Here is a 21911-nt window from a genome sequence, read left to right as displayed (position 1 = left end):
ATATATAGATTTAAAAATGACGTGACATCTACCGCTTTGTGGATAGAAGTTGGTTAATGTAACAACATCTAAGACAGTCACTGTATTGTCCTTATCTTCGTATATTAAACAAGCTATAAGGATCTAGATTTCTGGTTCCAGTCCAAAAGAAATTAAAAAATGTCCTTTAGTGAAACATTAAAAAAAGTCAAAACTAGTTCCCAATGACTAAGGCTGTATTACTGCACAGTTCTCATATCTCATGCTGATTTCTGTCAAGTACAGTGCTGTGACGGACACATGTGTGGCATGAAATCAATGTCTACATCAATTCTCCTACATAATCGCACACACTTATCGGATAGGATGTAGCTAAAGAGATATTTGGTGACTTGACTGCTTGTCCTAAATTCTGTCCTAAAGTGCTAAGCACTTTTATTATTATGTACTTGTATTTGGAATTTGCATACTTATTTAGCTCACTCTGAGCTAGCAGCCCACTATGCTTTATTTGCCAGTGCGCTTTTATGTCACATCAGGGATCCTTTGATCATTGTGGATCATTTTCCATAATTTTTCCTGATATTTGTCTTTTACTCTGACCTTTCCTTAACATTATGTATTTATTGTTGTTATTTATCAATAAACTTTATTTTCTTCATTGATTATATTGGTCGCCCCTATTGTTTTTCTTTTTCCTTTATTGGGTGCACTATCTATATTTATGTTATTATCCTCATTGGAAAATTATTTTTTGTTTTCGTATATTGTTCGTTTAGGGGCTCTATTTAGTTACTGGTGGAGACTTTTGTAAGTTGGTAAGTGAGAGATAAGCATTTTAAATTAAGAAAAGGTTACATAATGTGTAAAAATGTATCTTACTATCATGAATTTCCTAACTCTTAAATTCCATTTCATAGAGTGAAGTAAAGATGTCCCTGGGACGTGGCACTTTATTCCTTTTGGTGGCTGCAATGGGATCTGTATCTGGAGGTGGGCCTGCAGGAGGACAATATCCTCAAATGAAATACGTAAATCCAATGATGAAAGGACCGTTGGGGCCTCCATTCAGAGAAGGAAAGGGGCAATATTTAGGTAAGAGTTTTCTCCATTTCTTTCTTTGTCTAGAAATGTAGTTTTAATTTTCACTTTATGATACCCATTGTTATTTATTCACATAAAAAAATGGAATCACATGATAAGCTATAGGGGCAGGGCCGGACTGGCCATTTGGCAAATCTGGAAAAATACCAGAAGGGCCTGTCTGGTCGTGGGCTGCCTTGTCTGCTATGTTGCTAACAGAATTCTCAAGACATCCATACTATTAAGGGCCCCGTCACACACAGCGACTCACCAGCAATCCCGAAAACGATATGAACTTGTCAGGATCGTTGGTGTGCCGCTACATGATCGCTAGTGAGCTGACAAACTGGTGCAGGGAGCTGGTAACCAAGGTAAACAGCGGGTTTCTAAGTGCCACGCAGCGCTTAGAAACCTGCTGTTTTTTACCTTGGTTACCTGCTCCCTGCATCAGCGCGCTGGTAACTAAAGTACACAGAGGGTTTCTAAGCACCGCACTGCGCTTAGAAACCCACTGTTTACCTTGGTTACCAGCTCCAGCTCGCTGATCGCTGGTCTCCCGCCTGCCACACGCAGCGATGCGTGCTGGCTAGCAGGAGACCAACGATCAAAAAAATGTCCAGGGTTTTCCACAGCGATCAGCGATACTCGGCAGGGGGGCCGGTCGCTGATAGGTGCCACACACAGCAATCTCGCTGGTGAGATCGCTGTTACGTCACAAAACTTGTGACTCAGCAGCGATCTCGCTAGCAAGATCGCTGTGTGTGACGGGGGCTTAAGAGTTGTGAAGGAGCACAAAGTCGCTGACTCCGTCATTTACCCCAGCAGGCCAAGGGAATCATTAGAAATATTGGTCTTGTAGTAAATCTTCCTTTCCTCCATCCAGGGAAATATTAGTAATATATCTCATCTGGTTCTTGGGGACAGGGGCAACATGGGCCTGTGTGACTTCAAATACCAGGGCTGAATTTCAGTCCCAGTCCGTACCTGTATAGGGGGTATTTTTATAACAGCGTAGAGGAGCAGCAAAACAAGATCAGAAAAATTAGTTAATAGTTATTGGTGATCACTCATTTGACCAAGTGTTATAATCCACTGATCTTGAGGGAAAATAAATAAATGAACAGTAATTTTAACCCCTTTCCAACATTGGGAGTAATAGTACACCTATGTTGGGCACCCTCCCTTTGATGTGAACTCTGGCACTGAGCCCACATCTTTTCTGGCACATGTCAGCTGTTTTGAACTGCTGACATGTGCCTCTAACAGCCTTGGGTGGAATTGCAATCCACCCATGGCTGTTAACTAGTTAATCAGCGCCCGTGTCACATGATCGGGGGTCGCCGATGGGTTGGCATGACAACTAGAGGTCTCCAGCAGGCCTCAATGGTTGTCACTGCCAGAGTTGCGATGAGCACTGCCAGGTGGTTGGCAATTCTACTACATACAGGTGTATGATCATTATCTGTATGTAGCATAGGCGATCATGTTATGGCAGCATCTAGTCTCCCATGGAGACTAATGAAGCATGCCAAAAGTAAAAAAAGTTTTAAAAATATTAAAAAATAAAAATAAAAAAAATTAAAAGTTCCAATCACCCCCCCCTTCGCCCCATTCAAAATAAAACAATAAAAAAAACAAAGATACACATATATGGTATTGCCACATTCAGAATCGCCCAATCTATCAATATGAAAAAAGAATTAACGCGATCGCTAAACGGCGTAACAAGAAAAAAAGTGAAAATGCCAGAATTAAGTTTTTTTGGTCGCTTCAAAATTGCATTAAAATGCAATAACAGGCAAACAAAAGATCTTATCTGCACCATGGTATAATTAAAGATGTTAGCTCAGCGTGCAAGAAATAAGCCCTCAACCAACCTGAGATCACGAAAAATGGAGACACTATGGGTATCGGAAAACGGCGCTTTTTTTTTTTTTTTACAAACTTTGGAATTTTTTTTCACCACTTAGATAAAAGAAAACCTAGACATGTTTGGTGTCTATGAGCTTGTAATGACCTGGATAATCATAATGGCAGGTCTGCTTTAGCATTTAGTGAACCTAGTAAAAAGGCAAAACAAAAAACAATTGTGAAATTGCACTTTTATTGCAATTTCACAGCACTTGGAATTTTTTTCCCATTTTTCAGTACACGATATGTTAAAACCAATGGTGTAATTCAAAAGTATAACTCATCCTGCAAAAGACAAGCCCTCACATGGCCATTTTGACAGAAAAATAAAAAAGTTATGGCTCTGGGAAGTAGAGGAGCAAAAAACGAAAAGGCAAAACCAAAATACCTCCGGGGGTAAAGGGGTTAAAATTAGGAAGAATATCCTACTTAGTATTACTACTCCTTTCAAAATAGGAAGACCCCCACCAGCAGTTTTCCTCTTCTGTGCTAGTTTGACATAAATGTTACCATTGAGCATTAAACCCATGGGAGTACAAATTAACTCATAGCTTCCAAACGTCCCAGATTCAGTAGGACTTTCAGGGCTCAGTGTCGGCACGTTAGAGCTTTGGCCCTGCTTCTGATACTCACATCTCTCTGTTGTCTTCATCTCTCCATCGATCCTCCTCCTCAGGGGCATAAATTAAATTATAATATTCACTGCTTCTCCTCCTGCGATCAGGTCTCCCCAGGACTCAAATTCACATCTCAATGTTTGTTTGCCGCAGTTTTATCTATGAACCACAGCTGATAATGATAAGCATAGGAGAATTTGGTAATCTTGACCTGTATTGCAGGCAGTTAACAAAGAGGTAGATTTTGTATGTACATAGAGATTTTTTTTTTTGTTCCTATAAAACTGCTAAAAATATTAAAAATTAATTCTAAAAATGTAATTTTTTTTAAATGTTATTTTCCCCTGTATTCCAGCCCACAACCCTCAACATTACAGGAAGAGCTAAAACAATTGAGTCACAAGTTCTGCAGAGAATTTTGTATACTTGATCTGTCCCCAGGCAGATTGTACTGATACATTGTACACCGCAGTGTATTTCTATGTATTTGTATTCTAGACGGAGAATACAAGAGTATTTTATCCTATAAAATTGCTAAAAAATAATGAAAAACACTTAAAATTTTGTCATTTTTAATGTTTTTTTTTCAATAATGAGCATTACAAATTAGCAAATAATAGACATATTTGGTGTCCCTGTAATCACAATAACCTGCACATCACATTGATTAAATTATTTATGGGGATCGGTAAATGGTGTAAAAAACTGGCATGATTGATATTTTTTCTGTATTAACCCATAAAAAATGTAATAAAAATGTAGCGCTGTGGCATGTTCACATGTAGAATAAATGCTGCATTTTTTTACTGCGTTCTTTCTGCAGGTGTCTTCACCACATGACTAGAGTTGAGCGATACCGTCCGATACTTCAAAGTATCGTATCGGATGGTATCGGCCGATCTTTAAAAAAAGTATCGGTATCGCCGATTCCGATACCGGAAGTCCCATTCAAGTCTATGGGACTTCCGGTATCGGAATAAGAAAAACCCTTTCCTGCCCTTGTACAGCCTCTCTGGGGTCTGTACGGGCCTTTCGGGGGGCTGTGCCGGCCTGCCAGGGGGTCTGTGCAGGCTCCGGTGGTCTGTGCCGGCCTGCCGGTGGTCTGTGCAGGCTCCGGGGGGCTGTGCCGGCCTGCCGGGGGGCTGTGCCGGCCTGCCGGGGGGCTGTGCAGGCTCCGGGGGGCTGTGCCGGCCTGCCGGGGGGCTGTGCCGGCCTGCCGGTGGTCTGTGCAGGCTCCGGGGGTCTGTGCAGGCATCGTCCGATGGGACTACAAGTCCCATCGGGCGATGCCTGCTACCATGACAGTGATTGACACATTAGCCAATGATGGGACAGTAGTAGTCCCATCATCTGGCTAATGTGTTAAATGTAAAAAAAAAAAAAAAAAAAAAAATTACATGCTACATACATACAACATGCATACTACATACATGCTACATTCATACTACATACTACATACATGCTACATTCATACTACATAAATACTACATGCAACATACATACTACATATATACTACATGCATGCTACATACATACTGCATGCTACATACATACCACATATATACTACATACATACTACATGCATGCTACATGCATGCTACATGCTACATACATAACACATATATACTACATGCATGCTACATACATACTACATGCTACATACTACATATATACTACATGCATGCTACATACTACATGCTACATACATACTACATATATACTACATGCATGCTACATACATACTGCATGCTACATGCATGCTACATACATACTACATACATACTACATGCTACATACATACTACATATATACTACATACATACTACATACATACTACATGCATGCTACATGCATTCTACATACATACCACATACATAACACATATATACTACATGCATGCTACATACATACTACATGCTACATACATACCATATACATACTACATGCATGCTACATACATACTACATGCATGCTACATACATACTACATGCTACATACATACTACATATATACTACATGCATGCTACATACATACTACATGCTACATACATACTACATATATACTACATGCATGCTACATACTACATGCTACATACATACTACATATATACTACATGCATGCTACATACATACTACATGCATGCTACATACATACTACATGCTACATACATACCACATACATACTACATATATACTACATGCATGCTACATACATACTGCATGCTACATGCATGCTACATACATACTACATACATACTACATGCTACATACATACCACATATATACTACATACATACAATACATTCATACAATACATACATAGACATACAGTACATATAACATAGAGTAACATACTTACCAATACTTGTCACATTGTTCCCCGAAGCCATTGTCTTTTCCGGAATAAATATTAACATAACAAACCACAAAAATACTCACCCACGATCCGAAGCAGTCCACGAGTGTGTCCCACGACGATCTTGGGTAGAGAACTGCAGCATCAGCTGTTGCTGCCGTTCTCTACGGGCTGCAGGAATCCAATGACGGAAGGTAGGTATCCTTCCGCACTGTATTCCTCCGCCACTTAAAAAAAAAAAAAGTCCCTAGTCTCACTTTATGCCATTGCTGTGTGGGAAATTCCCACGCAGCAATGGCATAAAGTGAGACTAGGGACTTTTTTTTTTTTAAGTGGCGGAGGAATACAGTGCGGAAGGATACCTACCTTCCGTCATTGGATTCCTGCAGCCCGTAGAGAACGGCAGCATCATCTGATGCTGCAGTTCTCTACCCAAGATCGTCGTGGGACACACTCGTGGACTGCTTCGGATCGTGGGTGAGTATTTTTGTGGTTTGTTATGTTAATATTTATTCCGGAAAAGACAATGGCTTCGGGGAACAATGTGACAAGTATTGGTAAGTATGTTACTCTATGTTATATGTACTGTATGTCTATGTATGTATTGTATGAATGTATTGTATGTATGTAGTATATATGTGGTATGTATGTAGCATGTAGTATGTATGTAGTATGTATGTAGCATGCATGTAGCATGTAGTATGTATGTAGCATGCATGTAGTATATATGTAGTATGTATGTAGCATGCATGTAGTATATATGTAGCATGTATGTAGTATGTATGTGGTATGTATGTAGCATGTAGTATGTATGTAGCATGCATGTAGTATATATGTAGTATGTATGTAGCATGTAGTATGTATGTAGTATGTATGTGGTATGTATGTAGCATGTAGTATGTATGTAGCATGCATGTAGTATATATGTAGTATGTATGTAGCATGTAGTATGTATGTAGTATGTATGTAGTATGTATGTGGTATGTATGTAGCATGTAGTATGTATGTAGCATGCATGTAGTATATATGTAGTATGTATGTAGTATGTATGTGGTATGTATGTAGCATGTAGTATGTATGTAGCATGCATGTAGCATGCATGTAGTATGTATGTAGCATGCATGTAGTATGTATGTAGCATGCATGTAGTATGTATGTAGTATGTATGTAGTATGTATGTAGCATGCAGTATGTATGTAGCATGTATGTAGTATGTATGTAGTATATATGTAGTATGTATGTAGCATGTAGTATGTATGTAGCATGCATGTAGTATATATGTAGTATGTATGTAGCATGCATGTAGTATGTATGTAGTATGTATGCAGTATGTATGTAGCATGCAGTATGTATGTAGCATGTATGTAGTATGTATGTAGTATATATGTAGTATGTATGTAGCATGCATGTAGTATGTATGTAGCATGTAGTATGTATGTAGCATGCATGTAGTATGTATGTAGCATGTATGTAGTATGTATGTAGTATATATGTAGTATGTATGTAGCATGTAGTATGTATGTAGCATGCATGTAGTATGTATGTAGTATTTTTTTTTTTATTTTTTTTTTTTAACATTTAACACATTAGCCGGATGATGGGACTACTACTGTCCCATCATTGTCTAATGTGTCAATCACTGTCATGGTAGCAGGCATCGCCCGATGGGACTTGTAGTCCCATCGGACGATGCTTGCACAGACCCCCGGACATCAGCACAGCCCCCCGGCAGGCCGGCACAGCCCCCCGGCAGGCCGGTACAGACCCCCACAGGGTGCACAGACCACCGGCAGGCCGGCACAGCCCCCCGGCAGGCCGGTACAGACCCCGGGCAGTCCACACAGCCCCCCGGCAGGCCGGCACAGCCCCCCGGCAGGCCGGCAGAGACCCCCGGAAGGCCCGAAATGACGGCGCATCATGATGCGCACACACCGCGCATCATGATGACGTCAGGCCGTCAATCAACTGAACTTCCGATTCCGATGCCGAATTCCGATATTGAAAAAATATCGGAAGTCGGTATCGGAATTCCGATACAGCAAGTATCGGCCGATACCCGATACTTGCGGTATCGGAATGCTCAACACTACACATGACACAATAACAATCTTCTCTGACTATTGCGTGTTTCCTGACTTTCTTTTATGCATTTTCCCTTTATTTGATGTGCTTTTTGTGCACATGTGAATCCGTTTTTTTAAAGCTTTTTTAATACTACAGAAAAGCTTTGATCCTGTGCTGAAAAAATGCAATGGCAGTTTTTTTCCTCATGCGTTTTTTTCAGAAGAAGTCTACAGAGAAAAAATGCACCAAAACCCTAGACTACAGTAGCGTCTTCAGATCTGAGGGGGCGGAAAGTTCATGAAATCATATCTACTTTGCATTGACATTTAGATTGTGTCCAAATGTAGCATAAATGCTGCTTTTTTTGCAGCAAAAAATGATTTGCGGCTTCCCATCCATCAACCAGGTACAACTGATCTGGATGCTGGACCGGAGTCGCGTGAATCGATCCGTTCATCTCTAGTTTCTAGCCATTCCAGATACAGCTGACAGTCCCGGATTTGGGTCTACGCCCTTCAGTCTCGGGTGTCTGCTGAATGTCCATCACTGTCACCACCTCTCTGACATCTCCTCCTGCCAGGGTAGAAAGAAATGGTTAAAGGGTGTGGATTGGGGTGTGGCCAAAATTTGCCATAAGCAGTTATTCTTTTATTGCTTAAAGGTAATCTGTCATCATGTTTTTGCTGTGTAATCTTCGAAAACCTTGTTGAAGGGGAGGAGAACCTGATTCCAGAGATATGACACTTTGACACTTACTAGGCTGTGTTTTTCTGTTTCAGAACAAATTTTTATCAGATGGACATTTTCAATAGAGGTGAAACTTTCTCATGCCCTCTAGTCCAATCACAACCAAGGCCCCCCGAGCAGTGATTAGCAGCTTTCTGTCTGTATACAATGTACAAAGAAAGTTGCCAATCACTTGTATGGGTGAGGTTTGAGGCTGTGTGCACACGCTGCGGAATCTGCTGCGGATTCGGCCGTCGTTTTGTAAAGAATTTTGCATGTCGGGCTTGAGCCCTGCACAATCTGCTGAAGGGGGCTCCCGCTGGGGCACATGGACAAAAAATCCAGTGGCAACAACCTCAACAAGAGGCCATACAAGACCTTAAGGCTGCGCTTTCGGGTGCTCCGGTGTTGGCTTATGCAGATTTCTCGCAACCGTTCATCCTGCACACTGACGGGAGTCTTCACGGGCTGGGGGCTGTGTTGTCACAAGTTCAAGATGGCCGGGAGAGAGTGATCGCGTATGGAAGCCGCTCACTCCATGATTCCGAGCGCAACCCTGACAATTACAGCTCCTTTAAGCTCGAGCTCCTCGCAGTAGTGTGGGCCATGACAGAGCGGTTTGCAGAGTACCTGGCGGGCTCCGAAGTAGTGGTGCTGACCGACAATAACCCACTGGCCCATTTGGAAAACGCCAAACTGGGAGCTCTGGAACAAAGATGGGTGGCCCAGATGGCGAAATTCAACTATAAATTTATCTATAAAAGAGGGGCCGAGAATGTACACGCTGATGCTCTCTCCAGGATTCAATATACAACCCCAGGGAATAGTCGAGATGACGAACTAGAAGGGGAAGAGATACCATTCACCCTCACCGCTGCCGTGCTTACAGCTGCCACCCAGGAAGTACCTCCCACGGAGACCCTAAGGGGCATGCTGGAGCAATCCCAAGATAAGTGGATCCAACAGCAGCAAGAAGACGAAGAAATTGGGCTTCTCTGGAAATGGGTAACCGCTGGCAAATTGCCCACTGACTCCCAAAGATAAACTTTGACTCAGGACATGTCGCTGATGTTACGACAATAGGAGAGACTGGTTATCCGAAAGGGACTATTGTATCGTAAAATGACATCACGAACAACATCTATGACGATTTGGCAGGTAGTTACGCCAGGAGCCCAACTTAACGAACCGGCTAGAGAAGCCCACAAAAAAGGGGCTCACTTCGGAGCTCAAAAGACCTTGCAATGGTTACAACAGAAAATTTACCATCCACACTTGCATGCTGTTGTGGACGAGACTTGCCGGACCTGTCGCCTATGCAAATTAGCTAAACCGCCCGCACAGCGAGCCCAGTACAAACAATCGTGACCTCAGCGCCCCTCGAGCTCCTGACGGTGGATTACCTGACCTTTGGTCCCGCATTCCAGGGGTATGAACACTGCCTCCTCATGGTAGACCATTTCACTAAGTTCGCTGTGGTCACCCCCACTCGAGACCAGACCGCTGAGTCGGCCGCCTCCACAAGTTGTAGAAACTTTATACAAGTTTACGGCTGCCCTCAACGGATACATTCCGATCAAGGAGCATGTTTTTTGGGAAAAATAATGGAGGAACTACACCATCTCTACGGTATTGACATATCCCGGACCACGCCATACCACCCGCAGGGAAACGGGGCCTGCGAGCGATTTAATCAGACATTTATCCAAATGTTGCGTACTCTGAAGAGTGACAAGAAGGCTCGTTGACCCGAATATGTCCCTGAACTAGTATGGGTCTATAACAACCGAGTACATCGAGTTACCGGCTATACCCCTTATTCCCTGTTGTTCGGACGCGAGGGCAAGGGGATCACGGAGGTAGAGATGGACCCAGAGGAACCTCAGCCATGGACTGGGGTATCATCATGGGTCTAAAGTCACAGGCACAGGCTGCAAACTCTTCATCGAATCTTATATACCAAACTTCAAGACTTAGAACACCCAGGAAAGAGTTCATCTCTATCTCCCGACCTCCAAAGCGTAGACCGAGTACTCGTACTAGATCAACGTCCCCAGAACAAATTAGAGCCACGCTGGGAAGAGGGTTCCTATCAGGTCCTACGCCGTATAAACCCTGAAGGACCTGTGTACGATATACTACTCGAGAAAGATGAAACGCTGCCTACCCGCATAGTGCATCGGAATATGCTACGCCCCTGTATTTCTACTGACCCTAAAGAACCTGAAGCTGCTTCTCAGGTCTCTGAACCATTGCCCGTGTTCTGGGACTCGGACGACGAAGAAGACTTCCCCACAATAACCAGGGGCTCTCTACTCAATGACAAACCAACTGACACAATTAGCCCACCCGAACCAGCTAGCCCACCACCGGCCACCACCCCAGAAGACTCCACCCTAGCCAAACTAAGACGCTTCAAGCAGGCGACAGCCGGCAAACCCCCGAACGATACGAACAGGACCAGTTCATATCGCAACGAAAACTGACACCTCCGCAGACCAGCCCAAGTATACTAAGGCCCTTGCCTGAGGACTGATGAGCTTACAGGATGGGAGAGTGTAGGGAGGAGGACCCCCACAGAGTGTCCGGGCCGAAAACCAAGGGGGCCACCATCTGAGTTCCTAAGGAAACAATATTCGGGGAGCAGAGGAGGAGAGTGGACTGTTGAGAGTGACCTGACAGCAAGGGCAGGGGCGAGTATAAAAGGGGCAGGGAGCTCCAGAGGAGTCCATTGGTGATACGTCAGACACGGAGCAGGAGACAGAGGGGGTGTGAGAGAGCAGGAAGGACACTGACAGTTCAGAGAAGACACCAGCAGCAGAGGGTGGATACGCAGTGGTCCTCAGGAAAGAGGCACCGAGCTTACCGACAGGGGACTGTCTCTTCACCCCAATCCCGGGTTACGATCTGCCCCCGGTCATCCTCGGCTGTTACCGCTGAGCTCGAGCCCTCCGTGGCCTGTCCGCTCCCTCTCCTGGCTGCTGCCATCCCCCTTCATCCCGCGGTTGCGGCCTGCCCGCTGCCACCCGCGGACACAGCTGTTTCACATCAGCCCGTGGTTGCGGCCTGTCTATCACCGCTCACAGTCGCCTTCACCCCGCTGCAGTTGGCAGTTGGGGCCTGTTCCTCATCAACAGAGACACTCTGCACACAGCCCCAGGCTGTGCACGCTGCCAGTAAACCACCACTCTTGAGCACTGCGACACAACCCTGTTTGGGGAAAGGAGTCCCGTTGAACTCGCTAACAAGCGCAACCCCGCTGTTACAACAGGGGGTTACTTCATCTCAGGACTCCATCAGGGCCTGTTGGGCCCCAACGCCTCCTGGGCGGTGGGGCAACCGATGACTACTCCAAATCTTCAGCAGCTGAGCCCAGCGGCTGCGACACCACAGCAGCCTCATCAAAGAAGCCACAGCAGCCTCATCAAAGATGCCAGAGCAGCCTCATCAAAGATGCCAGAGCAGCCTCATCAAAGAAGCCAAAGCAGCCTTATCAAAGATGCCAAAGCAGCTTCATCAGCAACGCAACTTCCACAGAGGCGCCGAGGGACGTCAGGACGGATAAGTGACATTATAGAATATAAGGACCCGTAGACGGCCATACCGTGGCCCCATAGTAACCGGCCTCGGCCGGGTTAGTCGTGTTCTTTACAAATAGTGTTTGGTTGTGCTGAGTCCCTGTGAGAACAACTGTTGTTATCCCTTTTTGGTTGCCTAGTATAGCCCTAGCGGCTTTAAATTATAAAAAGTTTGCTTTTCAAAGTTCAACCAGTCTCGCGTCTCGTCACTGCATCCTGCGAACCTGCTGTTACCTACAATGATTTAGCAGCTAAGTTGGTGAAGCTCTCCACAGATAGAGCTGTATCCCAGGGCAGTTGAGCCGGTGACGGGGAAGGTGGTGTTTGCAGTGTGAGGCAGGCAGTTGTTAAATAACTCGAAGGACACGGTTGGGTGCAGTTCCTGGGTTTTTACTCAGAAGTTTTGGGTACTCCACTTAGTGCTGTGTCTTACGAGGGAGGGGTCCGGCAAACTCTCAGGCAGATTGGGTAAACCCTTCAGGACTCCTCCTTGTGTCTTCTCTCAAGGCCGTGTCTCTGTGCTGAATTCTCCTTACTTTCCCTGCCCTGCGCCTTCACAAGTAGTGCCCCCAGCTGGTAGCCATGGATCACCTCAGGCGACGTGGGTCAGGCCCCGAGGTCCGTTACTCATATCGCTGCCTTTTGGAGGGTGCTTGTGGCTGTGGCTGAGGCACTTAAAGTTACCTCAGCCTCCGGCTTCTAGCTGAGTCCTATAATCCTCCACTAGTTTCAGGGGCCGGCTCCTCCACTAGTTTCAGGGGCCGGCTCCCCCACTTCGGCCAAATCCTTCCCTTCTGGGATGCGGGCTCCACGGGTGGCCAGTCGCACTACCCGTGCCCCTAGGACCCCTTCTTCCCAGTCCAGGAGCGTGGACAAGATGTTCCTCTCACTTCCACCCACAGTCCTCTACAGCAATCCTGCTCTCTCACTGGTCCTATCACCGACTCACTAGTTTCTAGAAGGATCTCTTTACCTCAGAGCTAACTCCTCCCACCAACTGTCACCTTACTAACTCTGATTGGATGCCCAACCATCACTCCACTACTTAAGCTCCTGCCACTCTACCTACCTTCTACACTAACCCCCCACCCCTTTCCTAGCCAGTCTGGGATGAGGCCATCCTCCCGAAGGGTACGCCAGGTGCCCTGACTAGCTAGTGTGTGTGTTGAGTGCAGTGTTAGGAGTCCTGGGTGGTGATCCCTCCTTACCTGAGGGTGGGATACCACACCTCTGGATGAGGTGCAGTACCTCTGTGGCGACCGGACCCTCAGGGGCGCCACATTTACATGGCCCACAAGGGAGGGGGTCAATTAACTGAGCAGGCGCGATATCTCACAGCGAGTGAGTGAACCGAAGCCACACCCATCAGACTAGACGGACCCTATATAGCATACATCACAGGAGAAACTATTCATTTGATGAATGCTGACCAAACCACTGGGATCATCAATCAGAGTCCGTCTGCAGAATTGCAATCAGGTATATATAGAAATGGCAGAGAAAATATAGTTAGAAGATCCGGCTGATTACAACCCCTTGCTGGCTTTTTCTAGAGCAGCTTCAGGTGATTAATAAGACTATGGTCCCCAATTGGATTTTCTAACTATATTTTCACTAAAAGGCTAGAGCATTTCAGAAGTGGCTATACCAGGCTGCAGTGGTGCAGCCAAGTGCTGAATCATGCTGCTCGTGGTTTGGGCAGCATAAATCAAGTGACAGGTTCCCTTTAAATCAGTGTTTCCCAAACTCCAGTCCTCAGGGCCCCCAACAGATCAGGTTTTCAGGATTTCCCTAGTATTGTACAGGTGATGGAATAATTATCAAGACATCAGGAATAGTCTCAGGTTCCCTCACCTGTGGAATACTAAGGAAATCCAGAAAACACGGTCTGCCGGGGGTCCGCGAGGACGGCAGTTAGGGAACATCACCTGTGCAATACTAAGGAAATCCTGATCTGTTGGGGGGCCACAAGAACTGGAGTTTGGCAAACACTGATTTAAATTGACATAAAAAGCCAAAGCAGGAGAAAGACAAAAATGAGAGGAGCAGGAAACATAAAGCAGTGGAAACAAAAGAGGACAATATATGGGAAGACAGTTTAGTTATTTAAATGAAGGTTGAGAACAATAAAAAAATGCTAATAATAAAATGCGGTGGATAGAGTACAAAACAAAGGGATGGAAGACAGACATAAGCGAGGGGCACATTGAAATATAGGGTCACAGACTGCAGACAAAATAGGAAATACACAAAGTCCAGACAAGAAGAATCTCTATTCAAAGTTCTTACATTGTGTTACTAACACTGTGGAAAAAGTCTAAAAATAGCTAACGTTTTCTTTAATGCATTTCCTCTAGCAGTTGTTTTGCATTTGTTTGTCAAAATTGAAGTCTGCCTTGGGCCAGGAAAATTACATTTGCATGTCTGTACCTTAAGTTTTAGAGTTATTTATATCGGATTTCACAAATGAAACGTGTTCCTTTCCTAATGAATGTATTTTCAGCTGTCTGTCCCTAACACACTTTTTAAGTAAATTTGTTGGCAGGAATCTGCAATTTACATACTCAGAATTTACCACTAGGGGGCAACAAAATGTCAACAGAAGTATCAGATTCTGCTTACTTGAATCTATCATTCTAGAGACATTTCATGTTATTTATTTAAAGATATTACATATTATCCAGGTGTGTGAAAATATTACCTCTGCTACTACTGGAAATCCTAATATTTCTATTTAATATTATCATCTTAAAAAAAAAAAAAATAGACTAGTGGCAAAAAAGGTAAAAAAAAAATTATGTCTTGTAAAAATTTCGCATAGAGCATTTTTACACACAGTCGCTTTTAACCAAACTTACAGAGAAAATTAAATTGATGATTTTTTTTACTGAAGATGCCCTTTAAAACAGGGAAAAAAGCAATAATGAATTATAGGATATGGGGTGTTAAGTATACAGTATATATATGATACATTTTAGCGGTCACTATATTGCCATTTATTTTGGTCCTATGATATCTATGGTTAAATATCAAATAATTAAATTCTTGACAATCTATCATACCTAGAGATGGGCGGACCACCGGATATTCGGAACCAGTGGGTTCGGCCGAACAGTTAAACAAAGTTCGGGTTCAGGTACTAGAACAGTACCTGGACCTGAACCCGAACCCTGACCAGATTCACTTAAATGTGGGGCCCAAACATCCAGTGTTTGCCATGCGTGGCAAACACAGCTTCTGATCAGCATTAAAATCATTACCGTCGGTCAGACAGCCGCGGTTCCCACACTGTCAAATGGCAGCGTGAGCCTGCAGCTGCGATCAGAGGTAAAAAGTTTACCTCCAGTCACTGGCATCTGCTGATGTGACTACTATTCCCATCAGCCTACGCCTGCTGCTGATAATAACAGCAAGAGCAAGCAGTGACTGATGGGAGTATTCATCAGCCGGCACCTGCGCTCTAAATGAATAATAAAAAAAAACGGCGTGGGTTCACCTGTATTTTTGATAACCAGCCAGGCAAAACTGACAACTGGGGGCTGCACTCCTCAGTTTTCAGCATTAGCAAAGCTGGTTATCAAGAAGAGAGGGGTCCCCACGCTGTTTTTAAATGAGCAATGTAAAAAAGTGTGAGGTCATTTTTGACAACCAGCCAAGCTAAGGCAGGCAGCTGGGGGATGGTATTCTCAGTCTAGTAAGGGTCCATGGATATTGGCCCTTCCAGCATAAAAATTGCAGCCCACAGCCAACCAGAAAAGCTACATCTATTAGATGCACCAATTCTGTCACTTTTCCCAGCTCTTCCCACTTGCTTTGTGGCGATGGCAGGTGGGATAATATTTGTGGGGTTGATGTCACCTTTCCATTGTCCGGTGACCAGCTGTCAGTTTTGCCTGGCTGGTAATCAAAAATACAGGGGAACCCATAGCATTTTTTTAGTTTATTTAGAGCTCTCATCAGCCGTCTCCTGCTCTCGCTGTTATTAGCAGCAGCAGACGTAGTCTAATAGGAGCAGCAGTTCACCCGACACCAGTGACTAGAGGAAAACTTTTTACCTTTAATCACATCTACGGCCTCACGCTGTCATTTGACAGCGTGGGAACCACGGCTGTCTGACCGGTGGTAATGATTTTACGGCCGATCAGAAATGGTGTTTGCCACGCTGTCATGCATATGATAGCGCGAGAAACACCCGGTGTTCAGGGAGCCGAACTCGAACAGCACCATGGACTTCCTGGTGAAGTCCGTGTTCATTGCCCATGTCTAAACAGTTGGTGTTTGATACGGACACCGAACTTTACTGTTTGGGGTCTCTCATCTATATATAAATGACTAATCATGTCTGTCTGTAACCGAAATCGAGGGTCGCTGATTGGTCGTGGCCTCCAGTCAGTGACAGGCGCAGCTGTTTGTAATGGTAAGCTGAGCCTGGCGGCCGCGACCAGTCAGCGGCGGGTGCAGTCGGGCACAGCGCTCAATGTGGCGGCAGGCCTTGATCTGTAAAAAAGAGAATTAAAATAAAAAAATGTTATTCTCACCTTCCAACGGGCTCCGATCTTCCTTCCACGCACCCGGCCTCGCGGTCCCAGTAATGCCTTGCGCCTTAGACCGGAGATGACGTCACTCTTGCGAGAGTGCGACGTCATCAGCGGTGTTTCGCGCAATGCATTACTGGGACAGCGAGGCCGGGCACGTGGAAAGAAGATCGGAGGCTGTCGGAAGGTGAGTATATGACTATTTTTTTTAACAGAGACCACGCGTACCAGGAAAGGGGGATGAGGGGGGACCATGCATACCAGGAAAGGGGGGTGAGGGTGACCATACATACCAGCAAAGGGGGGTGGGGGGACCATGCATACCAGCAATGGGGGGAGGGAGGGGGACCATGCATACCAGGAAAGGGGGTGAGGGTGACCATACATACCAGCAAAGGGGGTGAGGGGGACCTTGCATACCAGCAAGGGGGGGAGGGGGACCATGCATACCAGCAATGGGGGGAGGGGGACCATGCATACCAGCAATGGGGGGGAGGGGGACAATGCATACCAGCAATGGGGGAGGGGGACCATGCATACCAGGAAAGGGGGGTGAGGGTGACCATACATACCAGCAAAGGGGGTGAGGGGGACCATGCATACCACCAATGGGGGGAAGGGGGACCATGCATACCAGGAAAGGGGGGTGAGGGTGACCATGCATACCAGGAAAGGAGGGGTGAGGGTAACGATGCATACCAGGATAAGGGGGTGAGGGTGACCATGCTTACCAGGAAAGGGAGGTGAGAGGACCATGCATACCAGGAAAGGGGGGTCACGGGACCATGCATACCAGGAAAGGGAGGTGAGGGGGGCCATGCATACCTGGAAAGAGGGGTGATGGGACCATGCATACCAGAAAAGGGGGGTGAGGGGGACCATGCATACCAGGATTGGGGGTGAGAGGACCATGCATTCCAGGATTGGAGGGTGAGGGGACCATGCTTACCAGGATTGGGGGGTGAGGGGTACCATGCATATCAGGATTGGGGGGTGAGAGGACCATGCATATCAGGATTGGGGGTGAGGGGACCATGCATCATGCATATCAGGATTGGGGCATGAGGGGACCATGCATACCACAAAAGGGGGGTGACGGGACCATGCGTACCAGGAAAGGGGGTGAGGGGGACCATGCATACCAGGAAAGGGGGGTGAGGGGACCATGTTTACCAGGAAAGAGTGGTGAGAGGACCATGCATACCAGGATTGGATGGGGAGAGAACCATGCATTCCAGGATTGGGGAGTGAGGGGACCATGCATATCAGGATGGGGGGTGAGGGGACCATGCATACCAGGATGGGGGGGTACTATGCATATCAGGATTGGGGGGTGAGAGGACCACGCATATCAGGATTGGGGGTGCATTATTGCATTATTATTAAAACTTCATAAATAAACTACATACATATTTTGGATACCCGATGCATTAGAATCGGGCCACCATCTAGTCTCTAATAATAATGTATACTGGTTAATTCTGGAAGGGGCTGGACCCAAGTGAAAGGTAGATAGTAATTGCATATACTAGCAGGACCATGAGGGATTCAATTGAGCTGCTGGCAGTTGTGTGTCTCTTACAGAGAAGTTAGCTGATATCTTGTTAGGAAAAGATTTTGTACCAGGGACTGACAACAGGTCCTTTATGTTGCCATTTCTACACTGCAAGGGAAAGGATCTTGGAGAAATGTTAGATGGCCAAGCTCAGCAAGTTCAAGTAGTACCTATTGTGCAGTAATAATGTAAATGCTAGGATGTTATTTAAAAACAGAGTGAAAGTAGACTGTGATCTTACTGATGAAGAACTGGAGGCAATGGAGGACCCAACTTCATGCTAATTAACAATAAAGTGGTGCAGATTTACCATAGCCTAGGACAGGGGTGGGAAATAAATTTTCTCGAGGGGCCACACGAGAGACAATGAGTGTTATGGAGGGCGGAACCAATAGGCTGAAATCAATTCTACTCAGTATAAATACCAACATATTAATTATAATTATATTAATAATTATAGTAAGATCAATTATATAACTTAATATTGAGCAGCTTAAGTATGCTAACATCCCCCATATGCTATATACCATTTGAACCTGAATACATCCCCTTTAATATATCGTATGAGGCCCACACAGCCTCCCCATGTCCAGCATCTGAGGCCCACACAGCCTCCCCATGTCCAGCATCTGAGGCCAACACAGCCTCCCCATGTACAGCGTATGAGGCCCACACAGTCTCCCCATGTCCAGCATCTGAGGCCAACACAGCCTCTGCATGTCCAGCATCTGAGGCCCACACAGCCTCCCCATGTCCAGCATCTGAGGCCAACACAGCCTCCGCATGTCCAGAATCTGAGGCCAACACAGCCTCCGCATGTCCAGAATCTGAGGCCCACACAGCCTCCCCATGTACAGCGTCTGAGGCCAACACAGCTTCCCAATGTCCAGCATCTGAGGCCAACACAATCTCCCCATATTCAGCATCTCAGACCCACACAGCCTCCCCAGGGCCAGCGTCTGAGACCCACACAGCCTCCCCAGGGCCAGTGTCTGAGGCCCACACAGCCTCTCCAGGGCCAGCATCTGGGGCCCACACAGCCTCCCCAGGGATAGTTTCTGAGGCCCACACAGTCTCCCCAGGGCCAGCATCTGAGGCCCACACAGCCTCCCATGTCCAGCAAATGAGCCTCACACAGCCTCCCATGTCCAGCATATGAGCCCCACACAGCCTCCCAATGTCCAGCATGTGGCCAATGCAGCCTTTCCATGTCCCACATTTGAGCCCCACACAGCCTCCCCATGGCCATCATGAGGCCCACACAGCCTCTACCCATGTCCATGTTAAGACCTCCATAGCCTCCTCATGTCAAGATCCCCATAGCCTCCCCATGTCCATGATAAGACCCCCTTAGCCTCCCAATGTCAAGATCCCCATAGCCTCCCTATGTCCATAAGACCCATATAGCCTCCCCATGTCCATAAGACCCATATAGCTTCCCCATGTCCTTAAGACCCCCATATCCTCCCCATGTCAAGATCCCCATAGCGTCCCTATGTCTATAAGACCCATATAGCCTCCCTATGTCCATAAGACCCATATGTCTCCCCATGCCCATGATAAGACCCATACAGCCTCCCCATGTGTAGCCAAACATCCCATTCACATCGTCACGTGCCCTGTCCTGAGTGACACGGCCAGCAGGCCGGTAACTGATACAACAGGACGTGGCACGTCTAATTGTCCTATGTGACACGGCCCGCAGGCCAGTAACTAATACAGTAAGACAAAGGGAATAGGGAAAACCTGGGTTACAATAACAATGGTGGCCCTGCGATAGGGAACGGGGAAGTGGAGACCTCCTGCACTCCCCTGAGTCAGTGTCTTTACACTCCTAACGTTCCCTAGGCTGGTTCCGCACCGGGCGCCGATCAGGAACCTAAAAACCCTAACTCGCCCTGCACCTAAACCCTCACTAGGGAATTGGTCGGTGCGGAAACTAATCCCACCACTGCACTAAACACACATAAGGAAAAGTGACATAACAGGGGAACACCACTTAGCTTTGCTCTGTTGCTTACACTCCCAGCAACAGAGCCCACCACCTGCATGCATCTTTTCCTCCACCGACCAATTCCCTAATGAGGGTTTAGGTGCAGGGTGAGTCAGGGTTTTTAGGTTCCTGATCAGTGCCTGGTGCGGAACCGGCCTAGGGAACATTAGGAGTGTAGAGACACTGACTCAGGGGAGTGCAAGAGGTCTCCACTTCCCCGTTCCCTATCGCAGGGCCACCATTGTTATTGTTACCCAGGTTTTCCCTATTCCCTTTGTCTTATTGTATTAGTTACCGGCCTGCAGGCCGTGTCACATAGGACAATTACACGTGCCTCGTCCTGTTGTATCAGTTACCGGCCTTCTGGCCGTGTCACTCAGGACGGGGCACGTGACATTATCACCAACCGTGATTAACATACCTGATACTCTTTTATAGAGCAATCACACCTGTTATATAATCACGTGCACAAACTTAAGGTAACCAGAGTGTAATGACCTTAATGGCCACCGGGGGGAAAACTACAACTGAAATCACCACAGTGCAATGACCCTAATGGCCACTGGGGGCAAAACCACCTTTGGCACACAGCCAAAGGAAAAAAAAAGGTTACTTTGTGCATTTACTCTGTCAGATCCAACCTGGATCGTGACACACATAAATTTAAAGAAACACATACTCACCTTCCTCCCGTTCCCATGGCGCTCTGCTATGCTTGTGTCACCGATGCGCTGACTCTCGGCAGTACACAGCTGACACGCTGACATGACGTCATCGCGTCAGCTGTTTCACACACTGATTGATGGAGGAAGTGGCCGGAGGCCCCTCCTCCACCAATGCAGTCAGCGTGAATGGAGAGCGAAGACTGCGGAGCCTGCAGGGAGGCGTGCAGGCATGTGGAGACTGTTGGCGGGTGGAGATGGTGGGTGGAGACAACAATCGGCGGGCACGGTGCGGACCGTGGGCCACTGTTTTCAGCCCCTCGGTTGTCTCCGTCCACGGGCTGGACTGGAACAGCCAGAGGGCCGGATGTGGCCTGCGGGCCGCACTTTGCCAGGTCTGGCCTAGGAAATGCCCCTATCATAAGTTTGGAGTGCACAATAAACTTAGCAGTGGAATAGATGCCTGAAAAATGGAGGAGCAAATAGTGGTAGGAAAGACTGAAAAGAAAAGACTATAAGAAGATAGCCCATTGTGAAACATGAAGTTAGCTTCCAGCAAAAATAGAAACTAGCACTATCAGAAAAGAAACAGTTCAAGTGTTGAAACCAGATGGCCTTTGCCAGGTGGTAGTGAAGGAAGAAGTCACTGATAGGACCGCCCATTAGACAGAAAATCCCAGAAATAGCTGAGATTTACATGATTAAGGCACAGTTATACTCAATATTTCTCACAAAACTATATATGAATCTGCTTGGCTTTCCCTTCCCTATAACTTGTTGCCTGCAGATTGGACTGCATTTTCATGGTGACAGGTTCTCTTTAACGGTATAATTGCCCTCATTTAATATGAT

General features: G+C 46.2%; 1 protein-coding gene across 2 annotated transcripts in view; it reads left to right on the top strand.

Annotated features, from left to right (window-relative positions):
• COL8A2 (collagen type VIII alpha 2 chain) overlaps positions 1-21911 on the top strand; it is a 384151-nt gene that overhangs the window by 231433 nt on the left and 130807 nt on the right. For both annotated transcript variants that reach the window (XM_073562830.1, XM_073562840.1), the window contains one exon: positions 900-1074. In XM_073562830.1, the coding sequence (XP_073418931.1) occupies positions 912-1074 (163 nt within the window). In that variant the 5' untranslated portion in view covers positions 900-911. The remainder of the gene's footprint in view (positions 1-899; positions 1075-21911) is intronic.

The sequence above is a fragment of the Dendrobates tinctorius genome, unplaced genomic scaffold, assembly GCF_039654945.1.
Source record: "Dendrobates tinctorius isolate UK_male_01 unplaced genomic scaffold, ASM3965494v1 ptg000015l, whole genome shotgun sequence".
NCBI lineage: Eukaryota > Metazoa > Chordata > Amphibia > Anura > Dendrobatidae > Dendrobates > Dendrobates tinctorius.
This window is presented reverse-complemented; position numbering and strand designations above follow the sequence as displayed.